This window comes from Battus philenor, unplaced genomic scaffold, assembly GCF_028537555.1.
Source record: "Battus philenor isolate CCGP_79_NKW_IND1 unplaced genomic scaffold, ilBatPhil1.0.hap1 SCAF_30, whole genome shotgun sequence".
NCBI classification, from domain to species: Eukaryota; Metazoa; Arthropoda; class Insecta; order Lepidoptera; family Papilionidae; genus Battus; species Battus philenor.
The window spans coordinates 3,011,683-3,031,376 of record NW_027181694.1 but is presented as its reverse complement, the minus strand read 5'-3'; the positions used below and the strand labels follow the sequence as shown (position 1 = coordinate 3,031,376).

Sequence of the window (19,694 nt, the reverse complement as noted above, 5' to 3'; positions counted from 1 at the left end):
AATTTTATAAAGTAATAGAATAAACCTATACAAAAGTACAGTACCCGGCGATAAATATTACACATCGACTTTTGGAAAGAGACAATCTGCTAATTTCGGCTTCGTAGAGCACTATCTCTGTTCTACCTATGTGACGTTTTGTCAGTCGTTGTATTTTGTGCGACAGAGATATCGCTCTACGAAGCCGAAATTAGTCGATTGTCTCTTTCCAAAGGTCGATTTGCAATATTTATCGCTGGGTACTGTACTAGCTTTCCTCTACCCGCATAGTGAATTTAATGAACGACTCCCCCCTCCCCTCGCAGTGGAATTTTGTAAACCCGTTCTTAGTTGATTTCTACGCGGTGAAAGAAATATTCCTATCAAATTTTAAGCCTCTAAGTCATATGGTTCCAGAAATATCTTGATGAGTCAGTTCATAGGAGGAAATCGCTTATAAATATGTACATATATTTAAACTAGAAAACATCTCAAATAAAATCACAAGGTGTATTAACACTTGTACGTAACAAATTAGATAGAAAGAGATCAAATATAATACAGGATTATTCGGTGGACGCGAAAAATTCTTAGTTATTCGATTGCGTTTTTGTTGAAGTGTTTCTGACTCTGACATTTAATTCATGTCATCGTTGTTTTTTTTTTGTCTTCTTTTGCGAAATATTATAGAAATAATTACATTCCTTGTCAAGGAATGTAATTATTTCTAGTGGTAGGACTTTTTATATTAGGGGGCCCAGAAAGTAATGTCGCTTTCTTAAGTTAAATTCACAAGACTACATTTTTAACAAGTTTTATTTGTAATCTATGAAATATATTCACCTATATATTAAATCTATAAAATATATTTATCTTCGTTATCAAAAATCTTTTATCTAATATACAAATCAATGCCGGAGTGATAAAAATTAATCGGTCTAATATATGTCGACAGAAACGACCTCTTTTACTGGTTACCCTGTATAAAATGATCGCTCTGAAAAATGTTATATAAATTTATTTTTTTCATTGTAATGCGACTGGCCAATAACTTATTACAGTACAAAGTCTGCAGGGACAGAGAATAAAAATTAATTAATATTAATATGCAGTGATCTGAAATTTTAAAATAATTTTTCTCACTGTATTATTATAACCTTAATTACTATTTATAAACTTATAAAAGTGTTGGATTATTTAAAAAAAATTACTTTTTAAAACTTTTTCTCACTCTTTAAAAAAGTATCCATGTGTAAACCAATTTTTACATATATTCCTTCTCTGTTCACTGCTTCCCTATTTTTGACAGAACGACTTACAAATGACATCTGTCATTGATTTCCACAGATACCTTCGAATTGAAATGACAACGACAGTAGACAATTGACATTAATTACAGATGAAAAAAAAACACTTCAACAAAGCACGCGGAGTTAGTCAATATATTATTAAGCCACCACTTTAATCTTAAGTTAACACTTAAATGCCATAATTTAAATTATTCGTATTTTTTCGTCTTGCTTATAAGGCCCACTGTAATATAAATGAGTTTTAATTTTAAGTTATTATTTATAATTGATATATAAATAAGTGTGTACGCAATATGGCTGACTTTGTTAAAATATAAAATGATTGATACATACAAATTCTTCTCTCTCTTTATCTTCTTCATTTCTAAATGTGTACGTTTTGAAATATTTGACATGATGACAAGCTCTTCCTTAGTTTACTCAGAGCAATAGAGATGAAGTCCAGGTATTGATTCTCTTTGACCAGACCGACTGGTATATGATCCACGCGGTCTTTTACCATCTACTTTCCTTTGCCAGTTATTTGTCTGTATGTTTGTAATGTTGACAAAATAGTTTGACACGTAAAGATATACAGAATATAAAAGTCTGTTATACATTAGATACAGATATACAGAATATAAAAGTAAAATGGCGGTTATACATTTAATATTAAATCGATATATCAGACGTTGGTAAGCGGCTCTTAAAGGTCTAGAAACATACATAAACAATTTTTGTGATTTACATGTTTTTTTGGAGCACGTATTACAGGCATACAGATGGTTCATGAAGAAAACAAAACGTCGGTAAATCAGTACTAACTAGCGCCATCTAGTAGACTTTTAAAGAAAATGTGATAAAACAGTTCTATATATTTACCAGATATAAATTTGATTATAGACAATTTATTTTCGTGTTTCAAAAATCAAATAACCATTCAAACTGTAATCTACATAGAATCATTTACAGTAACGACCGGTGTATGTTGTGAGAAGTGTTCTATCAAATTAGAATCAGGTTGAATATATCTATAAAGGCACCCTTCAAAGCTTCGAGGTTTCCAAATGGATTCCAGTTTGAGACGTACTGGTACATCATTTCATCTTTATATAGCACTTCCTCCGGCAGTATTATCAGTTAAAAATAAAAAGTTTTATAAGATATTTTATTTTAATACACTTAATTTATAGCATGACAATTTTAAAGACTTTACACGGTAATACTGTAGACAGTTGCCCATAAAAAATTAATTTTATAAAGCCTAGATTTTTCTAGGCATTACGTTTTAACAAAATTATCTTAATACATCTGTACTTTGTTTTTTATTGTTGTTGAAATTTTCTGCTTTGCAAAAACAGCCCCTTCGAAATCTTCAGATGGCGCCTACTTTTTTGTTAGTTGTTAATTTTCATTTCTTATTATATCTTACTGGAATTTGAATTATTATATCACGAAATAAATTTGACATGATTATCAATTTTATTTGTGCTTATTTGTTTTTACATTTGTTCTTAATTTTTATTATTGTTTTTACCTATATAAACTTTTTACAGAAATCTAGAAAAAATCGGTTTCGTTCTTCTTAATTCTCTTTGCTTGCCTAGACTGACATACCATTCTTAATAACCCGAAGACGGGAGAGCGCGCCAACTTCGTTACCCATAGTCTTCTCCAAGACTTTCCTATTTCCATCTTCTTTTTTGTCGATAGATGGCTGTAAGCCTTCATCAAAGAACACCACGATGAACGGTCATGCGTTGCATGCGTCTACCGGCTCGTGTTTGCTCTTCCTGGACCTATCGAATTTCCATCTAACCTCACTAAACATTAAGGTGTTTGGTGGCAAATTTTCATTTACAAACTTAAATAAAATATGTAATATTCGACGCATTATTTTAATAATAATATTTAACGATAGAATATAAATGCGGAATTCATTTTTACAATAGCCTGTCATCCAAATGTCTTCTGTTGAGTCGTAAACACTGTTCAAAAACGGAGCCTTGTGTTCTTTGTCACACGATGCAGTAAACTTGGTTCATTTAAACTGATTTCACGATTCAATTCGGGGATTGTTATGGTAAACTGTTTTTTTAAAGTAGCCCCATAAGACGGGACCTCGGTTTCCAAGAGATAACTTCAAAGTGACTTATCAGTTTTGGGTGAAAACTTACTTGAGTAAATGCCACCATCCTGTTGGAATTACGTGTGTGATTAGTACGATAGATGAGCTCGCAGATTTCACCAAAAAGAAATCATTAATAAAATTTTCACTACCGACATTCTTCTCCTGGCCTCGAACGTTGAATAAAAAAGGTCCAATTATCCTATTCGTGGAAAAGGCATACCAAACAGTTACCCTGGGTAATATAAAGGTTTTATATGTAAGTCGAGGGTTGCTTCAAGATATATGAACATACTCTTAACTTTACATCTTGATCATGTACGCCACCTATGTATAGTTTACCTTATCTAACTTGTAAATATTATTGAAGTGTCTCAAGTTGCCGGTGCTTAATCTGCTTTAAGTTGTGATTTAATTTTCATTCCTGTTTAAACAAATATATAATTAATTATTTTTGTGATTTATTTTTATTATCGTTAAGCTGCGTTTTCACTGGAGATTTATAAGAAAGCTAGATAAATAAACCCGTCATATTGATGTTTCTATTGGTTTTGAAACTGGCCTCAAAGCACTTTGACGTCTCTGATGAAAATGCAGCTTTAATTTAATTTTAATGTTTTGTTTTTTTTTGTAAATTAATTACATTATGAAGACGATTATTTATTTATTTTCTTCTATTCAATTAAATGTAATATTATTTTTGTGAACAGTTTTTTTATTTATTTTAAACCCATCGCACAGTTTTAGCAAAATTTACGTCATTAGTTAGTAATAAAAAGCCATGTAGTGTATCGCATTACTTGGTGTGTTTTTGAACTCGTTTTTATTTAAAGTGTTATGGAGGTCGTAAAACTACTGGTAAAAATGTTTTCCATGAATACTTTATATTAGGAATGAGCAACAAGCGGGCCGTTACTCACGTTTATGCAGCTAGCCGAATATTTCTAAAATTGAGTTTATTTCAACGACTTTTTTCCAACAATAAATCAATCCAAACTGAGTGATGCACGATTAGAAAGCTGCGTACGTATTGTATATACGCTTGCATAAAAATACATCTAATTTCTCATTAAAATTTTCAGGTGTATTCGTTTTTCCGTTCTTGTCTTGTTCAGTTTTGTTTTGCATTCAAATTTATATATATATTTTCTTTTAATGTTAATTAAAATTAAAGTTTTGTAAGTTATTAATGAGTGTAATGTTATGTGCGGATCGACAAAATGTTTTAAGATATAAATTGGCCCTTTGATAAAAAGGCTGCCCAGACCTTTATATAATAACAGACGTACATAACATATTAGTTTAAATTAGATACAAAAATGTTATTGTAGTTGAAACTACCATAAACTATAAAATTTATTAATAAAAATTAAAGCAATTTTTTAAAAAGCATTCCAAAATATTATGAAGTTTAATTATATGTTACACCATGCAAGGACCATTAATAATTTTAGAAGTTATAGCTGCTAAAATAAACTTCCACCACTGCTACCTCTAAACCTTATTTAAAGTTGTGTACATTTTTCAATAGATGGCGTTGTCACTTATTGTTCTAAATAAACCGAACATGTTAAGCGAGAATTATTACCACTGCCTAAATCATTGTCTTAATTTAAGCAATATTTAACAGGTTGAATTGACAAGTTTTATTTATCACCTAATAAAGTGTGGCACTGAATGACGGGATAAAACGGGCACATCGGGGACTTCAAGGCAATCTTTGGGGAGGCATATTCCTTGCGGGGTGTCTATTGGCTGATATGATGATGAAGGCAAAAACAATTTGCATTTTTTCTTAATCGACCGTTATGTAAATCTATTTCTACTAAGTAAGAAAAAAATAGAATGTACAATGCACAAATAAAATGTATTGTATATCTAATATAATAGCGTATTCACTAAATTTAACATGAGTACTCGGTCTCCAAGACGAAAAATTGTACATGATGACATAATATTTATTGTCTACATGTATTCTATTCATTTATTTCCAAAAAACACGCATTACGAAAGGTCTAGTGCAGTATTTAACCATTTTTGTGCCATGCCCCACCTAAGTATTTTTAAAATTCTTACACCCCCTATGTGACAAGTGATGTGAAATGGTTAAACTCGTGTCGAGTCCACTTTGAAATTGCCCCCTTAACAATCTGATTGCCATCTTGTGGGGCGTGGGCTTCACGTTGAGAAAAGCCTTAAAATGTTTCCTGGACATATGCCTGCTGTATTGGTTTCCAATAAAACCAGTTATAAATAGCTTGCATCCAGCGTCTACCGAAAACTTTAAGAAGGTCCTTTATCCACCTCGTGTGTGGAATTACTTACTCTGCCATTGCTGATTCGTGGTAACTTGGAAAAAAAAGTAAAAGTTTTTATTATCTGTAGCTGGAGCATAGATGACTTTTAAATTTATAGCTTTACTTTTCGGAGATGCTGCACTCGAAGGTGTATCCGGGACAAACCGTCCAGCTTTTCAAACTTCGGAAATGACTTAACTCGACGAATCCAACTCTCGTAGGCATCTTTTGAAAACCTCCGAAACATCTTTTCATCTTACGCTGTAATGATTGAAGGCGAAGGTCTTAGACGAGTGTTTTTAAAAAATAATTAAAATTCTAGCTTTATTTACACTCCTGAGAAATTAGTGCCAAAATAACATACCTGTAGAAGATCAATATAAACAATTGGTTACAATAGTTTTTCTACAGGCGGAGACATGAGGAATTACTAGTTTAAGAGAATTAAATTGAATTTTTACTAGCGCTTTAATAAATCGCCTGTTAATTTTCTGCTGTTTATTGCATAGCTAATAGCGTCCGCTATTTTTATTGCGGAAACATTAATTTGTTCTCTAGAAGAGACTTAACAGAAATTGTGCACAAAATGAATATTTTATTGTATTTCATAGGTAAGATAAAAAATCACTATTTTACGAAAGAAATTTGATACTTCTCAAAAGATTTATTTCACCTACTACAAAATATAAGCTAATTTTGATAATTCATTCCTGATTTTATCATCGAGAAAATGCAATAAAGACGTTATTGTACGCGTGAAAACTTTTTTTATTTTTAGGAATAAAATAAAAATGTTTTATTTAGAATTTTACCAGCCAGTCATTACAAATTGTCAATTATTCTTTGACCTTTTCATTTATTATACAAGCCACATCGATCTTTATTTTGGAGTAAATAATTTGTAATTACGGATAACGCATTTTTGGGATCACTGCTGGGCATAGACCTCAAAATGATTTCCAATCGAATCGGTTGGAAGCGGCCTGCATCTAGGTGTCTTCTGACTTCCTACTTACTCTAGAACCTTAAGGCTCTAGCGACCAGCAATTTTGCGCTTTATGGATGGTTTACTGCCAGTTCAACTTCACTATATGATAGACTATCGTTAGCTAGTTAAGCTAGTTAGGCGTTATTACACATACTTACCTGGTTAATTTAAGTAACTCCACACAATATTTATCATCGCTAATCTTCTTCTAAATCCAGGTCTAACTTTGTTCTACATCATCGAGATAGACGCAAACGTATTTATTCAACTACGCAAAGGGGAAAACAATTCAAACGTCGACACGCTTACCCACAAAGTTTTACCAAACGCACCATTAAATTCAGAATATTCTAGAAGGAGTTTCAGCAATCCCAAACGCTCGGAGTTGCTAGCGAGACCGAGATGGGAGAGAACTGGAGGCTTAGAAAGCGTGGTAGTGGCCATAAACACCGGAGCAGTGCCCAATAAACCAGAGACTAACTTCAGGTCCTATGGAATGCAGAATATACTAGATATGATAATCGATTTCTTTAAAAACCATAAAGTAAGCGCATTGTTCAAATCTAAGAAGGAGGCGTATAATATCAGTGAGTATGAAATATTGTTACGTGTCTGGTCCACATTACGAACACACAGTGCCGATTATCGCTGGCAAGATCGATTCGTTGTCTCCTCTAGTGGAGTTCCGAGACATCAGATGAAAATGCTACTTTTCCTCGGCACCTCTCAAATAAATCATTTCAACGAGGAGGGTCAGGTAAAGAAACTGCAATACCACCATAGAACTGGTATATATTGTAGTCTGTACTATATCACATATCACCGCTTGCCAGCTGCATGCAGTAAAGCTAGCGACGAAGTAGCACAAATAACTTTATGGAATTAATTACCCAGCCTATCCATTTTTCACGTTGAGTCGTCAGCCCCGACAGGCTTGTTAGTCGTCATCCTTTTTCTTCTGCAGTCTAGTTGATTTTGATTATTGGCGGTCGTTACAATATTGATATGGCTTTAGAGGCTAGAAAATTCTGGAAAGCTATTTTATATGAACAGAGTTGATTTGCGAATAGCACAAGGGAAGGGTTGTTCAGTTATGTTGGTTACATACTAACCCCTCTCCGGCTGAAGAGACACTTTGCTTCAGTCCGTTCACAACTGGAATTAGGGGTCTGGTTGATTGGACTAGGGTAATACGGGGACCAGAAGCTCGCCTACGTGAATGGCAGGTACTAGTCTCTGGTGTCGGATTCTTAATGGTTATGTGGTCAACTCCAGACAGCGGATATGTTCGTTTGACTGGTTTGGTCTGTGGCTGGGCATACGATGTCGCGTGGTGTCGTCTTCCCTGATCTTGTGAACGGGTCACATGTAGGGAGATTGTACGGTAAGGATCGACTGTTAGCAGTAGCTTGCTGGCTCGCAATTGGCGAGTTATCATAGCACGTGTACTTGCTTGCTTAGTAACAGGTGTATGCTAGATAATACCCACAGCATCCAGGTGTAGTTTAGACTATATCCCGTGAGTTGAATCGGGAAGTGAGTGTATCCGGATAATTTGGGAGCCAGCTTATCTGGCCCGAGCGAGGATTGAGTCGTCAATTCGTGGGGATGACGGGGAATGAACCTTACAACGCCATCACCGGGGCATTCACATTGAAGAGTGCTGCTGTCAAAAACTGTAAAAGCATGACATGCCGAAAATAGATCCCTATTCTTGGGCAGATATACTGTCCCCATTAGCATAACCTAGCGGTTGGGAACTTTGGGGAAAGTTTAAATTACGAATAAAGAATAGGTAAAGGAATGTTTCTGACCCCTTAATATTTACTTGATGGGCTACTTACCACTACCACTATTTAGTAAACTTTTACCAGTTTATCACATCTTCATTCAATGAAATGATGTATTGGAAAGATATAAGATTGCAGTGAGTGAAAGCGCACGGAGAGGCAATGAAAAGGCGTATCAGCTGGCCAAAGACGCGGCCCTGAAGATTAAATGTAAACCGGAAAACGTAGGAGTGCCCTGTTTCGTTCGTCAAACGACAGCTTAGGCAGTACACGCTTGGCGAATGGAACAGGAGTTATGTGGAAGACGAGACGGCTTCGACAACGAGGAAGTTCTTTCCGTGACGGCTTGCCGTGTACTTCGCACAGTGGAACTGGACAAGTATACGGTCCAATTGTTCACGGGGCACGGGGGATTCTCCCAGTGCCTGTATAGGTTTAGGCTCAAAGGGAGTTCCTCGTGCATCTGTGACCCAGCGGTAAATCAGACCGTGATGCATGCAATTACTTGCTGTCCCGTATATAGAGGGCTTGAAGTGATTTGCGGAGTGGAAAAGGGTAGGAGCATTGATTGCGGCAACATCGCTTCCCTTTCGGAAGAATAGGAAAGCTGTTACAATTTCTTGTGGTTTTGTTGCAGGGTGGTGGGTGACGTAATTAGGCAAAACAAAATCGTGTTACAGGAAATGTGGCGAGAGATGGAAAGCGATGCGTGAATGTAACGTGGGCGAATGCTATATGCTGAGTGATAGAAATTGTGAAGGATAAGAGAGGGAAAGTGAAAGTAGGAGAATGTATGTCCCTGTCCCAAATATAATATGGTGGAAAAAAATGGTGATGTTTTTCGGAAATTATGTTTGATGGTCGGTCGGTCAAGGTATCTTGAATATTACTCTGGCACCACAAGCCACCGGTGGCTTTATTCAACTGGTTTTCTGATGACTTAATCGGTCTAAATAAGAAAGGACCAATATCTAGCCACCTCCGCACATGCAGTGGTTGTCGTGCATGAAAGTGCACCGCCCGCCAGCCCGCTCGTAAATGCGCATGCGACAGACAATGCCAACTAAACACCGAGTGAGCACTAATCTGTGTAACAACTCCTGAAGATGCCCCGTGGAGGGGTGAAACACGTGTTGAGTGAATTTACGGTGGCGGTTGTGTTGTTCGTAAATAGAATTATTTTTATTGACATTCCGTACTCTTTTGTAATCTTATCGTGTTTTATTTCTTTTCAGCCAAGAATTTTCTAGAAGTGTTTATGAGGAATTTAAACTATATTTATAATTACATTATATTATTACGGTTTTTAATAATAACGGACTTAAACTAATTAATTTTATATTTATTATTTTATCTGTAAAAAGTCTAAAATAAAAAAAAACAATTTCAGAACCAGAAATAGTTCACTTCAGGAGTGGAAAACCATCCCTGATGCTGGAACTAGACTTCAAGTCTATAATGCTCGCGCTTAAGGATATGTCAAGATCTAGAAAAGTCAAGCAATACACCGACAAGCTTGCACAAAAAGCAGCTATGGTTTACCGCGCTTTGAAAGAAGATAAAACCGATAGAGTGAACAGAAATGAATATATCGCCTATTGATATTAATAAATATTACTGTAATATCAAATTTATTATTTCATGAATCAATTATATTAGCCTTATGGTTATGGACACTGGCTTCCCCCATAGACTTTCTATTGTTGAAAGCGACTCCCATTCAGCGTCTTGCGTCTACCTTAGCGAAGCCTTCTGTCTACCTTGTGGGTATCCGTCCTACGTTTCTTGTACGAACCGTTGAAGTTATTGATTTTAACTCTGTGGGCTATTACAACTTCATCGGAAAAGAGGGTTGGTGAATCGATTTAAAACTATGAAAACAATTATCAACCAATAAAAATCATCAGCCAGTCACAAGTCAAGAAGTATTCTAGAGCGCTCTCTTTCGCCCGTATATATAAAGAAAAACATTTCTATAGAATTCCCCTTTTCGATGCGCCGCTGATGATGACGTAATGTAACTCCTACAAAGTGTAGAATCATCACAGGATTGTAAAATCTTTCATGAACTGACCGGTTCTGACGCCCTCGCGCTGAAAAAAATATATAATATTAACTCGATAGGAAGTCTTTCATCAAATTATAAATGACACTTTTACTATGTTATTTATGTAAACATTTTTATGGGCAACTGTATACAATACACTCCCGTATAATATCTTTGAATTGTAGGGGCAATATTACATCATCGACAGCGGCGCTTCAAAAAGGGGAATTCCACAGAAATATAATTCTTTATTTACATCGGTAATATGGCATCAATATTACGTCATCGTTAGCGGCGTTTCGAAAAGGGGAATTTCACAGAAATAAAATTGTTTATTTACGTGAATATAAATACAGGCGGGCTCGGATAAAAAAGTGTAGTTCACAGACCCTTCCGCTCCGTCCACTTATATCAAATGAAGCTGTAAAAGGGCAAACAGCATTAACTTCTTCAAAACAGTACATAATGAATGTACACACACCTTTATTTCGGACTTCGTATTGTTACTTCTCGCTCAAAGATCGCCAAGACCGGGGACCGGTCTCCCTCGCTTCCTGTATCCAGCGACTTTCCCCTACCTTAGCTATCGGTCTACCTAGTGGAGGCAACAAAGTCGCCGTGGGCGAGAGGTCTTCAGTTCTAAAGAGAATACCACGGGCCGACTTAGCATATAACGTCAGCCAACAAGATAAATGGACGGGTGACATTATTAGGGTCGTCGAGACAAGCAGTTCCATTAAAAATCCAAGATTGAGGTCCACTCGAGGGTCAATCAATCTCTCTACTAAGGATCGACACTTCGAAAACTTACTATGTTACGCCTGTCTCGTATGTACTATGTTACGCCTGTGTCTCGTACTATGTTACGCTTGTGACTCGTACTATATTACGCCTGTGTCTCGTAATATGTTACGCCTGTGTCTCGTACAATGTTACGCCTTTGTCTCGTACTATGTTATCTGTGCTGATCTTCGGCGGCGTGTATTGCTACGGAACTTAGCGAGCCAGCGCATTTGGCGTCGGCCTCGTTCTCCGTTCACTTTTATGGTGATCAAGTTTTACCAGGTTGTCAACATTTTTCCTGTGACCTAAAAACTCCGCTTTGTGCATATAGTGGAGAGAAAAGTAGACAATCACTTCCATCAGCCACCCTGCGCAACTCACGGAGTGGGTTCCCATGTGATTGACTATGTTGAATAAAACATTTCAATGTATTAAAAGATTTATTTAAAATACTATCTCTAGTAACCTTAAAACGTTTATATTGTATGCAATATAAACATTAAAAAGTGAGATTCTAAAATACATTAAATATTATAGTACTCATATGTATGGATTGAATCATTAGCGCTTTCGACTTGTGTCCAATTTTATAGCCAGCGTTTTTAAAATGATGTCAAAGTTAATTTTAGCAAGAAAATTAATGGTAATTATATAAAACCTAAAACATTTTACATAATTACAACAGAAAGTAAATACGCAAATTAGCAATTTATTGTTACGTACGCTTTTAATTTATTAGATATTAACATATTTTTTTCAATATTTTTAATCTGTACTTAATTTATTTACCTTTAACAGCCGCTTACAATGCTTGTATTACGTGCGTGATAAAGACAACTAAAAATATCACAATAATTGTTATTACATTTTCCGCAAAAAACGGAATGTGAAAAAATAATATAAGTATGAAATTAAAAAAAGAAATTTATAAGCATTGTCAAAATATGTGTCTTGTAAAAAGAACAAATAACACTACTTTAAAATAATACAAGCAAAATTCGAAATAGATTAGATGCAAATGGAATATTTATTACTACACGTATATAGGACTAAATACATATAAAATGTCTGCTGTGTGTCATATGAAAGTTTCATTATATACAAATTTGTTTACAGTGGCAGCGAAACCGCTGTATCGCACTTTTATGCTCGCGGAGTATCGGCCAATCCGTTCCGTCGTCATTGCTCTTGGCAGCAGCGATATTGCTCTTCTTCCAGAGGGAAGGGGCACAAGCCCCCACCTCCACGCATTCCTAGAGCACATTATGCAATGTAACAGCATTCTCGTCGCAGCCCGCATTTTTACCAGGCAGTTCACTATCCTTCATCGTTGTTTCAAAATTTATCACATGTTTTTTGTCTTTTATGTGGTCGTTTAAGTCTGTGATGGGAAACTCAATGTTACAGAACATGCAGTGGCAGGTTCCTGGGGTTACCTGTGTGAAATAAATTAAAAAAAAAAATAAGATTATATTGTTATACCTTTCGCTAGACATTCCTTTTGTGGGCACACGAATACATTATATTGTAGGTGTTGCCATCTATTATACAATCACACTAGGTACATTCAAATTTCGCTTAAATGCATGACTTTTAATTATACTTTAAAATATATATATTTATGTATACATTCACTACTTTGAAGCTTTAAATTTTTTAACTTGTCAATCGGTATTTTAAACCAAAAATCTTACCTGTCTTATCAACGGCGAAGCGCATCCGTTCAAAAAGTTTTCCCTCGATCTGTTATTGTGATTAACATCATTGATATGTTCCGTCAATTCATAACTTTTTAAATATTTCTGACAGAGGCAACATTTTATAGCGCTCTTCGATTTCGTGAGAGTGTGCCAAGCGTCATAATCAACTTCAATTACTTCTCCATCACAAATTACAACTTTTTTCTTTTGGACAACACCGGGTATTTCTATCGAGGTTTGCCCCGTGAACTCAATGTATGTTCCGATCTTTGGACTTGGTTCGACAATGTCGCGATGAATTATTTCTTTTTTCAATTCGACATTAATCAACTTCTGTCCGTTTACATTCACTGTTTTCTTCTCAATCGTATTGGAGTACACTCGATTCAAATGAAGGGGCCAAGATAGATGCACGTTTAAATCTCGCCATGTGAATGTAACGTTGCATTGGGCACAATGATACATGAAATAGATCTGCGGACAAAAGAAATTGTTTAAACTAATTTAATGTACAGAATGAGCTAGAAAGGCGAGCGAATTTCAAATTCGGGTACACGGGAAAGTCACGTAACATTTTTTTCCCCATATGCATAATTATTACATCCCTACATCGAGTCTTAAGCGGTTGTTAACAAAAACTAATATACAGTCAAGGAGACATTTCGTGACCATTCCGGAGTCCTGATCTCCTCACGCCTTTGGATTTACATCAACTGACGACCATTGTTCAGCTCAAAAAGCAATGTGTCAACGAGTTTTAATGAATTTGCGGTCTAAATTCAAAGTGTGTGCATTTATATGACACGCGCCCCAGTGATGTTATTTTTCTTTTGTAAGTTTTAAATTCTTTTTTTTTTATTTGTTCAACTTTATCGCCCAACATGTACATACAGAGTGTCCCATAAATATACGTCAACCAGAAATCGGGTGATAATACAAACACTATAAAATTGTTGCCATTTAAATAAAGTAAATGAATTTTGTGCACACTGTAGTGTTCGTTATATGACTGTAAATACAAATTTTTACTTTCCAATTTCACTCAATGTTCCGTCAGAAACTCTTGTAAAAAATTTTATTACAATTTCTTGATTGAAAGAGCACACTTTATCAAACCTTACATCAAAAATCATAACTTTATTTTGAATGGCAATTGGGGTCAGTCTATAATGCAATTCATCATAATCATCACGTCAGCGAATACACGCCCACTGCAAGCCCAAGGCATAGGCTCCCCCTGAGATAGCTACGATGACCGTTCTTCATCAGCTACCCATAACCAGCGTCTTCCTGTGACCTTCACTATGTCATCGACTGTCCTAATTCTTCTACGTCTACTGGCTCATGGTCGCCACTAGAAAACCTTTCTTCCTCAACGTCCTTCGGTTGGACTAGCTAAGTCTAGCTACGTCGGTGACTTTCTTCTACAGATTTCCTCATCAGCGAAGCTTGAACTTAAGCCATTTTATAAGATTCATCCTAAACTACAGCGTTTCATATCTATAAATAATTGTATATATAAACAAACACTGACCTGTCTCAGAAAATGTTTCTCGTATTTTTCCAAAAATTTGTAGATAGTGAGATTCTCTTTATGTATCCGTGACTCTAGGTGAGATTTCAAATTTTCGTTTGTGACGTCAACAGAGCACATACAGCAACATCTGGTCCCGTCTCCGACCGGCACCAGGGTGTTATATGACATGAAAGTAACTTTCGTCACTATTTTTTTTCTTTTCAATATTACAAACTCTTCCGTGCACATTGGTTCATCAAAAGAATCGCTGTCGCTCTCCAATATTATCTGATTTTCGTCTTTTGTTTTATCTCTATCAGATGTTTCACTGTCAATATATACATATCCAATATTTTCTGTTGCCGCATCTTTCTTTACATCACTAGGACTATCACATGCTTGATTTAACACCCTTAATTTGGTATTAACATCATGTTCTTCAAAATTATTACTTGTGCTGGGCTGATTTACATCTCGATTCAACTTCCGTTTACTTCTAGTTCTTGAAGTCTTTGTTTTGTTTAAACTATCCACATGAGCTGTCTCCATTATGTGTTTATTTATTAAATCGTTTTCAACGAGCACGTTACAAATGGAACAGTGTAGATAAATGTTCGAAATACCCTGAAAAATATACATTTAACATATATTTCTTAAGATTATACGGTTAAACATAAAAAAACTTATTTACAGTATCTGGCGATACATATTGCACATCGACGTTTGGAAAGAGACAATCGGCTAATTTCGGCTTCGTAGAGCATTATCTCTGTCCTACACTACCTATGTGACGTTTAGTCAGTCGTGCGACAGAGATAATGCTCTACGAAGAAGAAATTAGCCGAATGGCTCTTTCCAAAGGTCGATGTGCAACATTTATCGCCGGGTACTCTAACACTATACTAATCACTGATAGGATATTTCTATCATGTCAAACAAAACTTCTTAAATTACAAAGATGAAATGAGAAAAGAAACAAAAATAAACTAACTTTATTATTCAACTTTTAATAATGCATTAACTCCACGAACAGATATATTTATAAAATTCTAAAGTAAATGCTTAGCTACCAAGTTATTAAGACAAACAAATAAGTAACTTGATGTAACTTGCTGCATAAATATTATATCATAGACCATTGAGATGTGAGCTTGATGACGTAACTTAGTACAGCAATAGCAATTGTTTTTTTTTTTTTTTTTAATTCGTAACACAAATTGTATAAAATTTTGGAAGGTATTTGCGATATAGAATAGATATAACAGTGATGCTATTATATTTCACAAATGATATGCAAAGCCCATATCTAAAGACACATAACTATTTAAACTTTTATCCAAAATAAGTATAAACTGAATCAGCAATTATGTATTGTACATTCGTTTCCACAATGAAAGTAAAATCATTAAGTAAGTGATAGATAAATTTATGATACTTAAAAAAACTTACCGATCTGATCAAGTTAGCGTTTAAATCGTATATAAAGGGTCTCCGGTTTAAATTCTCTATATGTGACACGTACGTTATATGTTTAGCAACATCTGCAGGGTATAAAACTACATCACAAGCACTACAAAAGTATTCATTTTCAACATGAACTATCATATTATATGATAGAAGTGATATAGTGAATTTTGCACAAAATATATAAAGTTCTTTGATTTCACCATCTATCTCACTTTTATTATTAATGCAATTGTCGTTAATTACGTTGCTAGATTTAGTTTCAATTACTTCATCAAATTTGTGGACATCCGATTTATCTTTAATTATATTCTCCTTTGGTGTTTTAACTTCAATTATATTCTCCTTTGGTGTTTTAACTTCAGTTATATTCTCCTTTGGTGTTTTAACTTCAATTATATTCCCCGTTGGTGTTTTAACTTCATTTGGATGTTTTTTATTTCTTATTTGATGCTTCGCTTCTATGTGTTCTTCGATGTCGGAGATTGGTCTGAGATTGTTACAGTGTGCGCAGTGATATAAATTATTGTCTACCTACAAGAGACAGAAAGTGATTTTTACCTTATAAAATGTTTCAAATGCACGAAATATACTTAGGTTATTGTAGTAAGATACATTATTAAATGCCCGAAAACCAAAAAAAATAATTTGTACTAACAGCGACAACGTGTTGAAAGACCCGTATGCACGGCCAGTTCAAACGACAAACTTCTCTTTGTGCCTTCTGTGCGTTATGTATACCCACTAATTTAAGTTAAAAATATACATCTACCATTTAAAATTTAATAATTGGAAGTTATCAAAATATCTGCCAAACCAATTATCAAAAATATCACACCATCACATATGATAAATAATTAACAACATAACTTCATAAGTCTATGTGTACTCATATGTGATAAAGTTCAAATATATTAGACCTTTTTTAATTACTTTTAAATTTAAAATTAAAAGTATTTCATTACACATAATCTTATAGCATTGAAGAGTTTTTAGTAAATAAAATATGTATTTTGGTTTGTTGACTCATTTGAATTTTTGATGTTATAATGTACATATGAAATATTATTAAATTTCATTTAAAAGAGCGATTGTTGAGATTGTTTTTCACCGGCTTTTGTCAACAAATCAGCATATCGGCAGTAAATAAAATAATCATCGATTCAACAAAGATATTTTGAATTCGAACCTATGTTAAATTGTTGAAGGTGACAATGTAATGCACAGATAACATAGTTAAAATTCAGATAATTACATATTAAAACTTATTATTGTCTTACCTGCAGACTTTATAATGCCATAACTTATTGACATGACAAATTTATTTAAAAAATAATGTAACGTATTTCAAAATGACCACTTTATACAGGTGATTAGAAATATTTGTTAAACTTTCCTAAAAAATTAACAGACACATGAAGACATACTTTAAACATATACCAGCCATAAGTTCTGTTACAAAGAAAATATCCGATAATATCAGTTTAAAGTTTTATATGTGATTATGTAGAGTGAAAAAGATATGTTGACGTACTAAACTAGTTATTCAAAGTGACCATCCACCCTCAGCTTTTAAACGATCGGGCCATGCGTCGATGGATTTATGAACGGTTTCCATTGGAAACTTGGTCACTGTTGCCTGTCCTGCTTTGGATGTTACGATACACAAGCGTTTGCCTAATCGCTAGCTTTTTCAATGTATCAATAATGTCCGCTGGCTCCTTACCTGCTTTGTACAGTGAAATTACTGCAATCCTATTCTCTTTAGTATCCCATTCCATTTTCAAAACAAATAATTTCTAAACAAAATACATACAATAATGTTGGGAAAGGAGTCTATTTTTTTATCGTAGAAGCTAATGTTCGAAATTCAAATTAATGTTTTCTTTTAATGTATTTAAACAGCCAGTAACAGTATTTATGGCTAGACTAGGTACATCTATTTTCATTCAACTTTTTTTACAGTGACACTAGACCTTCACTAACCATTAACTTACCTTTCGTATCAGATAGCCAGTGTACTTTATTACCCGGGAACAATTTCTCAATTTTTTCAAATGTATGTCATCAAAACAATGCTCGGATCTCAGACTGATGTGATAGTCTTTCTTACATGCCATGCAGTAAAATTTATTGGATTTCAAAACCAGAATCATATGCCAAGAATCGAAATTAACTTTGAATACGCTCCCTCCAATTTTCTTTTCCAGAAATTTGGGCGTCGCTTTCGGTGTCCTTGCTATAGAAGCGTACGAAAACTGGTTAATATTTTCTCCTTCATCTGATAAGCATTCATCTGTGCTTTGATTCTCATATTCATCGATATATCTTTTATCCGGCAAATACATATCGTAAAATCCTTCTGAATTTTCATCATCTTTAAAATCATTTTCGTATATTGATCTACTGTTGAAATGATAGCAATCCAAATCTGTTTTATTTTTACTTCGATTTAAATCGTGCGTTATATCTGACACTTTATTCATAGAAAATAGAAGTTTATTCTCGTGAGATTTCGTTTCAATATGATTATCGATAGCATCCAAATGGATGACTTCATTGCAGACTCCACAATGATATGCGTTATGTATCTGCAAAAAGATTTATAGATACACACACTTGACTATGTAAGGAGATAAGTAAGAGCTTAAATCGAAAAATTGTCTAAGTAGATAGATATAGATTAACTTATGTTAGATAGGTAGTTAAATACGATAGCAACAATAGGAATTGAAATTTGAATTATAAAATTAAAAAAAAGTTATTTTATTTTTATTTACAGTACCCTGCGATAAATATTGCACATCGGCTTCGTAGAGCACTATCTCTGCCCCACACTACCTACGTGACGTTTTGCCAGTCGTATTTCGTGCGACAGAGATAACGCTGTAAAATATATACAAATGAAAATATAAATAGTATCATTGACCTGTGAAAAGTTTGAAGTCTGAAATAAATGCAAGGAACGATAGACACTGGGAAGAATGGAAAATAAAGAAAAAAAGTGTGAAACATGAAAGAAGAAAATTGAAAATTAAATATGAAAAACATTATTAAAACAAGTGCCTATCTCACATGTAGGAGTGAAAGAGAGGTGCCTTATAACGCGGGCATAGTCGCCATCGAACACTAGCAAGTGCTTCATCCATAGCCACTTCGCACAAGCCTAGATCTTCAACGGATCTCCTCATTTCAGAACTTAACATCAAGTGTATATCAAAACAATCTCACCTTTCTAATTACACAAAGATCGTATTTCTCTATCGGCTGATGTGTTTCCAAATTCGTCAAATGCACCTCACTGCGTATGTGATCTTGATATGAATCTGTTTTGCACAGGGCATCGCAAACTGTGCATTTTAAAGTCTCATAATTTACAGACACGAGCGTGTGGTAATTTTGTTCGGACAGAAATACATTCGAGTTAATCATAATACCATTTGTTAGTTTTTCCATTTGTAAAGTCAAAGATACTATATCCGATCCTGGAAAATAACATATAATTTATTACCAATATCACACAAATATGTTTTGAAAAGCTTTTAACACAAAATTGCTACTTTAATACACGACAACGCCCTTTTATGTCTTTCGTTTTTTATCTCGTTTAGGAGCAGGGAATGTACAATAATTAAATTATTTCATATCCTCTTTTTATTTCTTAACTCCTCTTTCAGTCTGCTTAAGGTAATTCATTCGGTCTTCTAACATAC

At 34.5% G+C, this 19,694-nt stretch overlaps 1 protein-coding gene across 1 annotated transcript; it reads right to left on the bottom strand.

Annotated features, from left to right (window-relative positions):
* Positions 1 to 11,780: 11,780 nt before the first annotated feature.
* LOC137927321 (uncharacterized) lies at positions 11,781 to 19,461 on the bottom strand. Its single transcript, XM_068771113.1, has 6 exons — positions 19,213 to 19,461; positions 17,979 to 18,572; positions 15,967 to 16,515; positions 14,536 to 15,141; positions 12,996 to 13,475; positions 11,781 to 12,737 (listed from the first exon to the last, which is right to left on the bottom strand). Exons 1-6 carry the CDS (start codon positions 19,435 to 19,437, stop codon positions 12,555 to 12,557), a joined length of 2,637 nt encoding a protein of 878 aa, XP_068627214.1. The 5' UTR covers positions 19,438 to 19,461; the 3' UTR covers positions 11,781 to 12,554.
* Between the last annotated feature and the right edge of the window lie 233 nt (positions 19,462 to 19,694).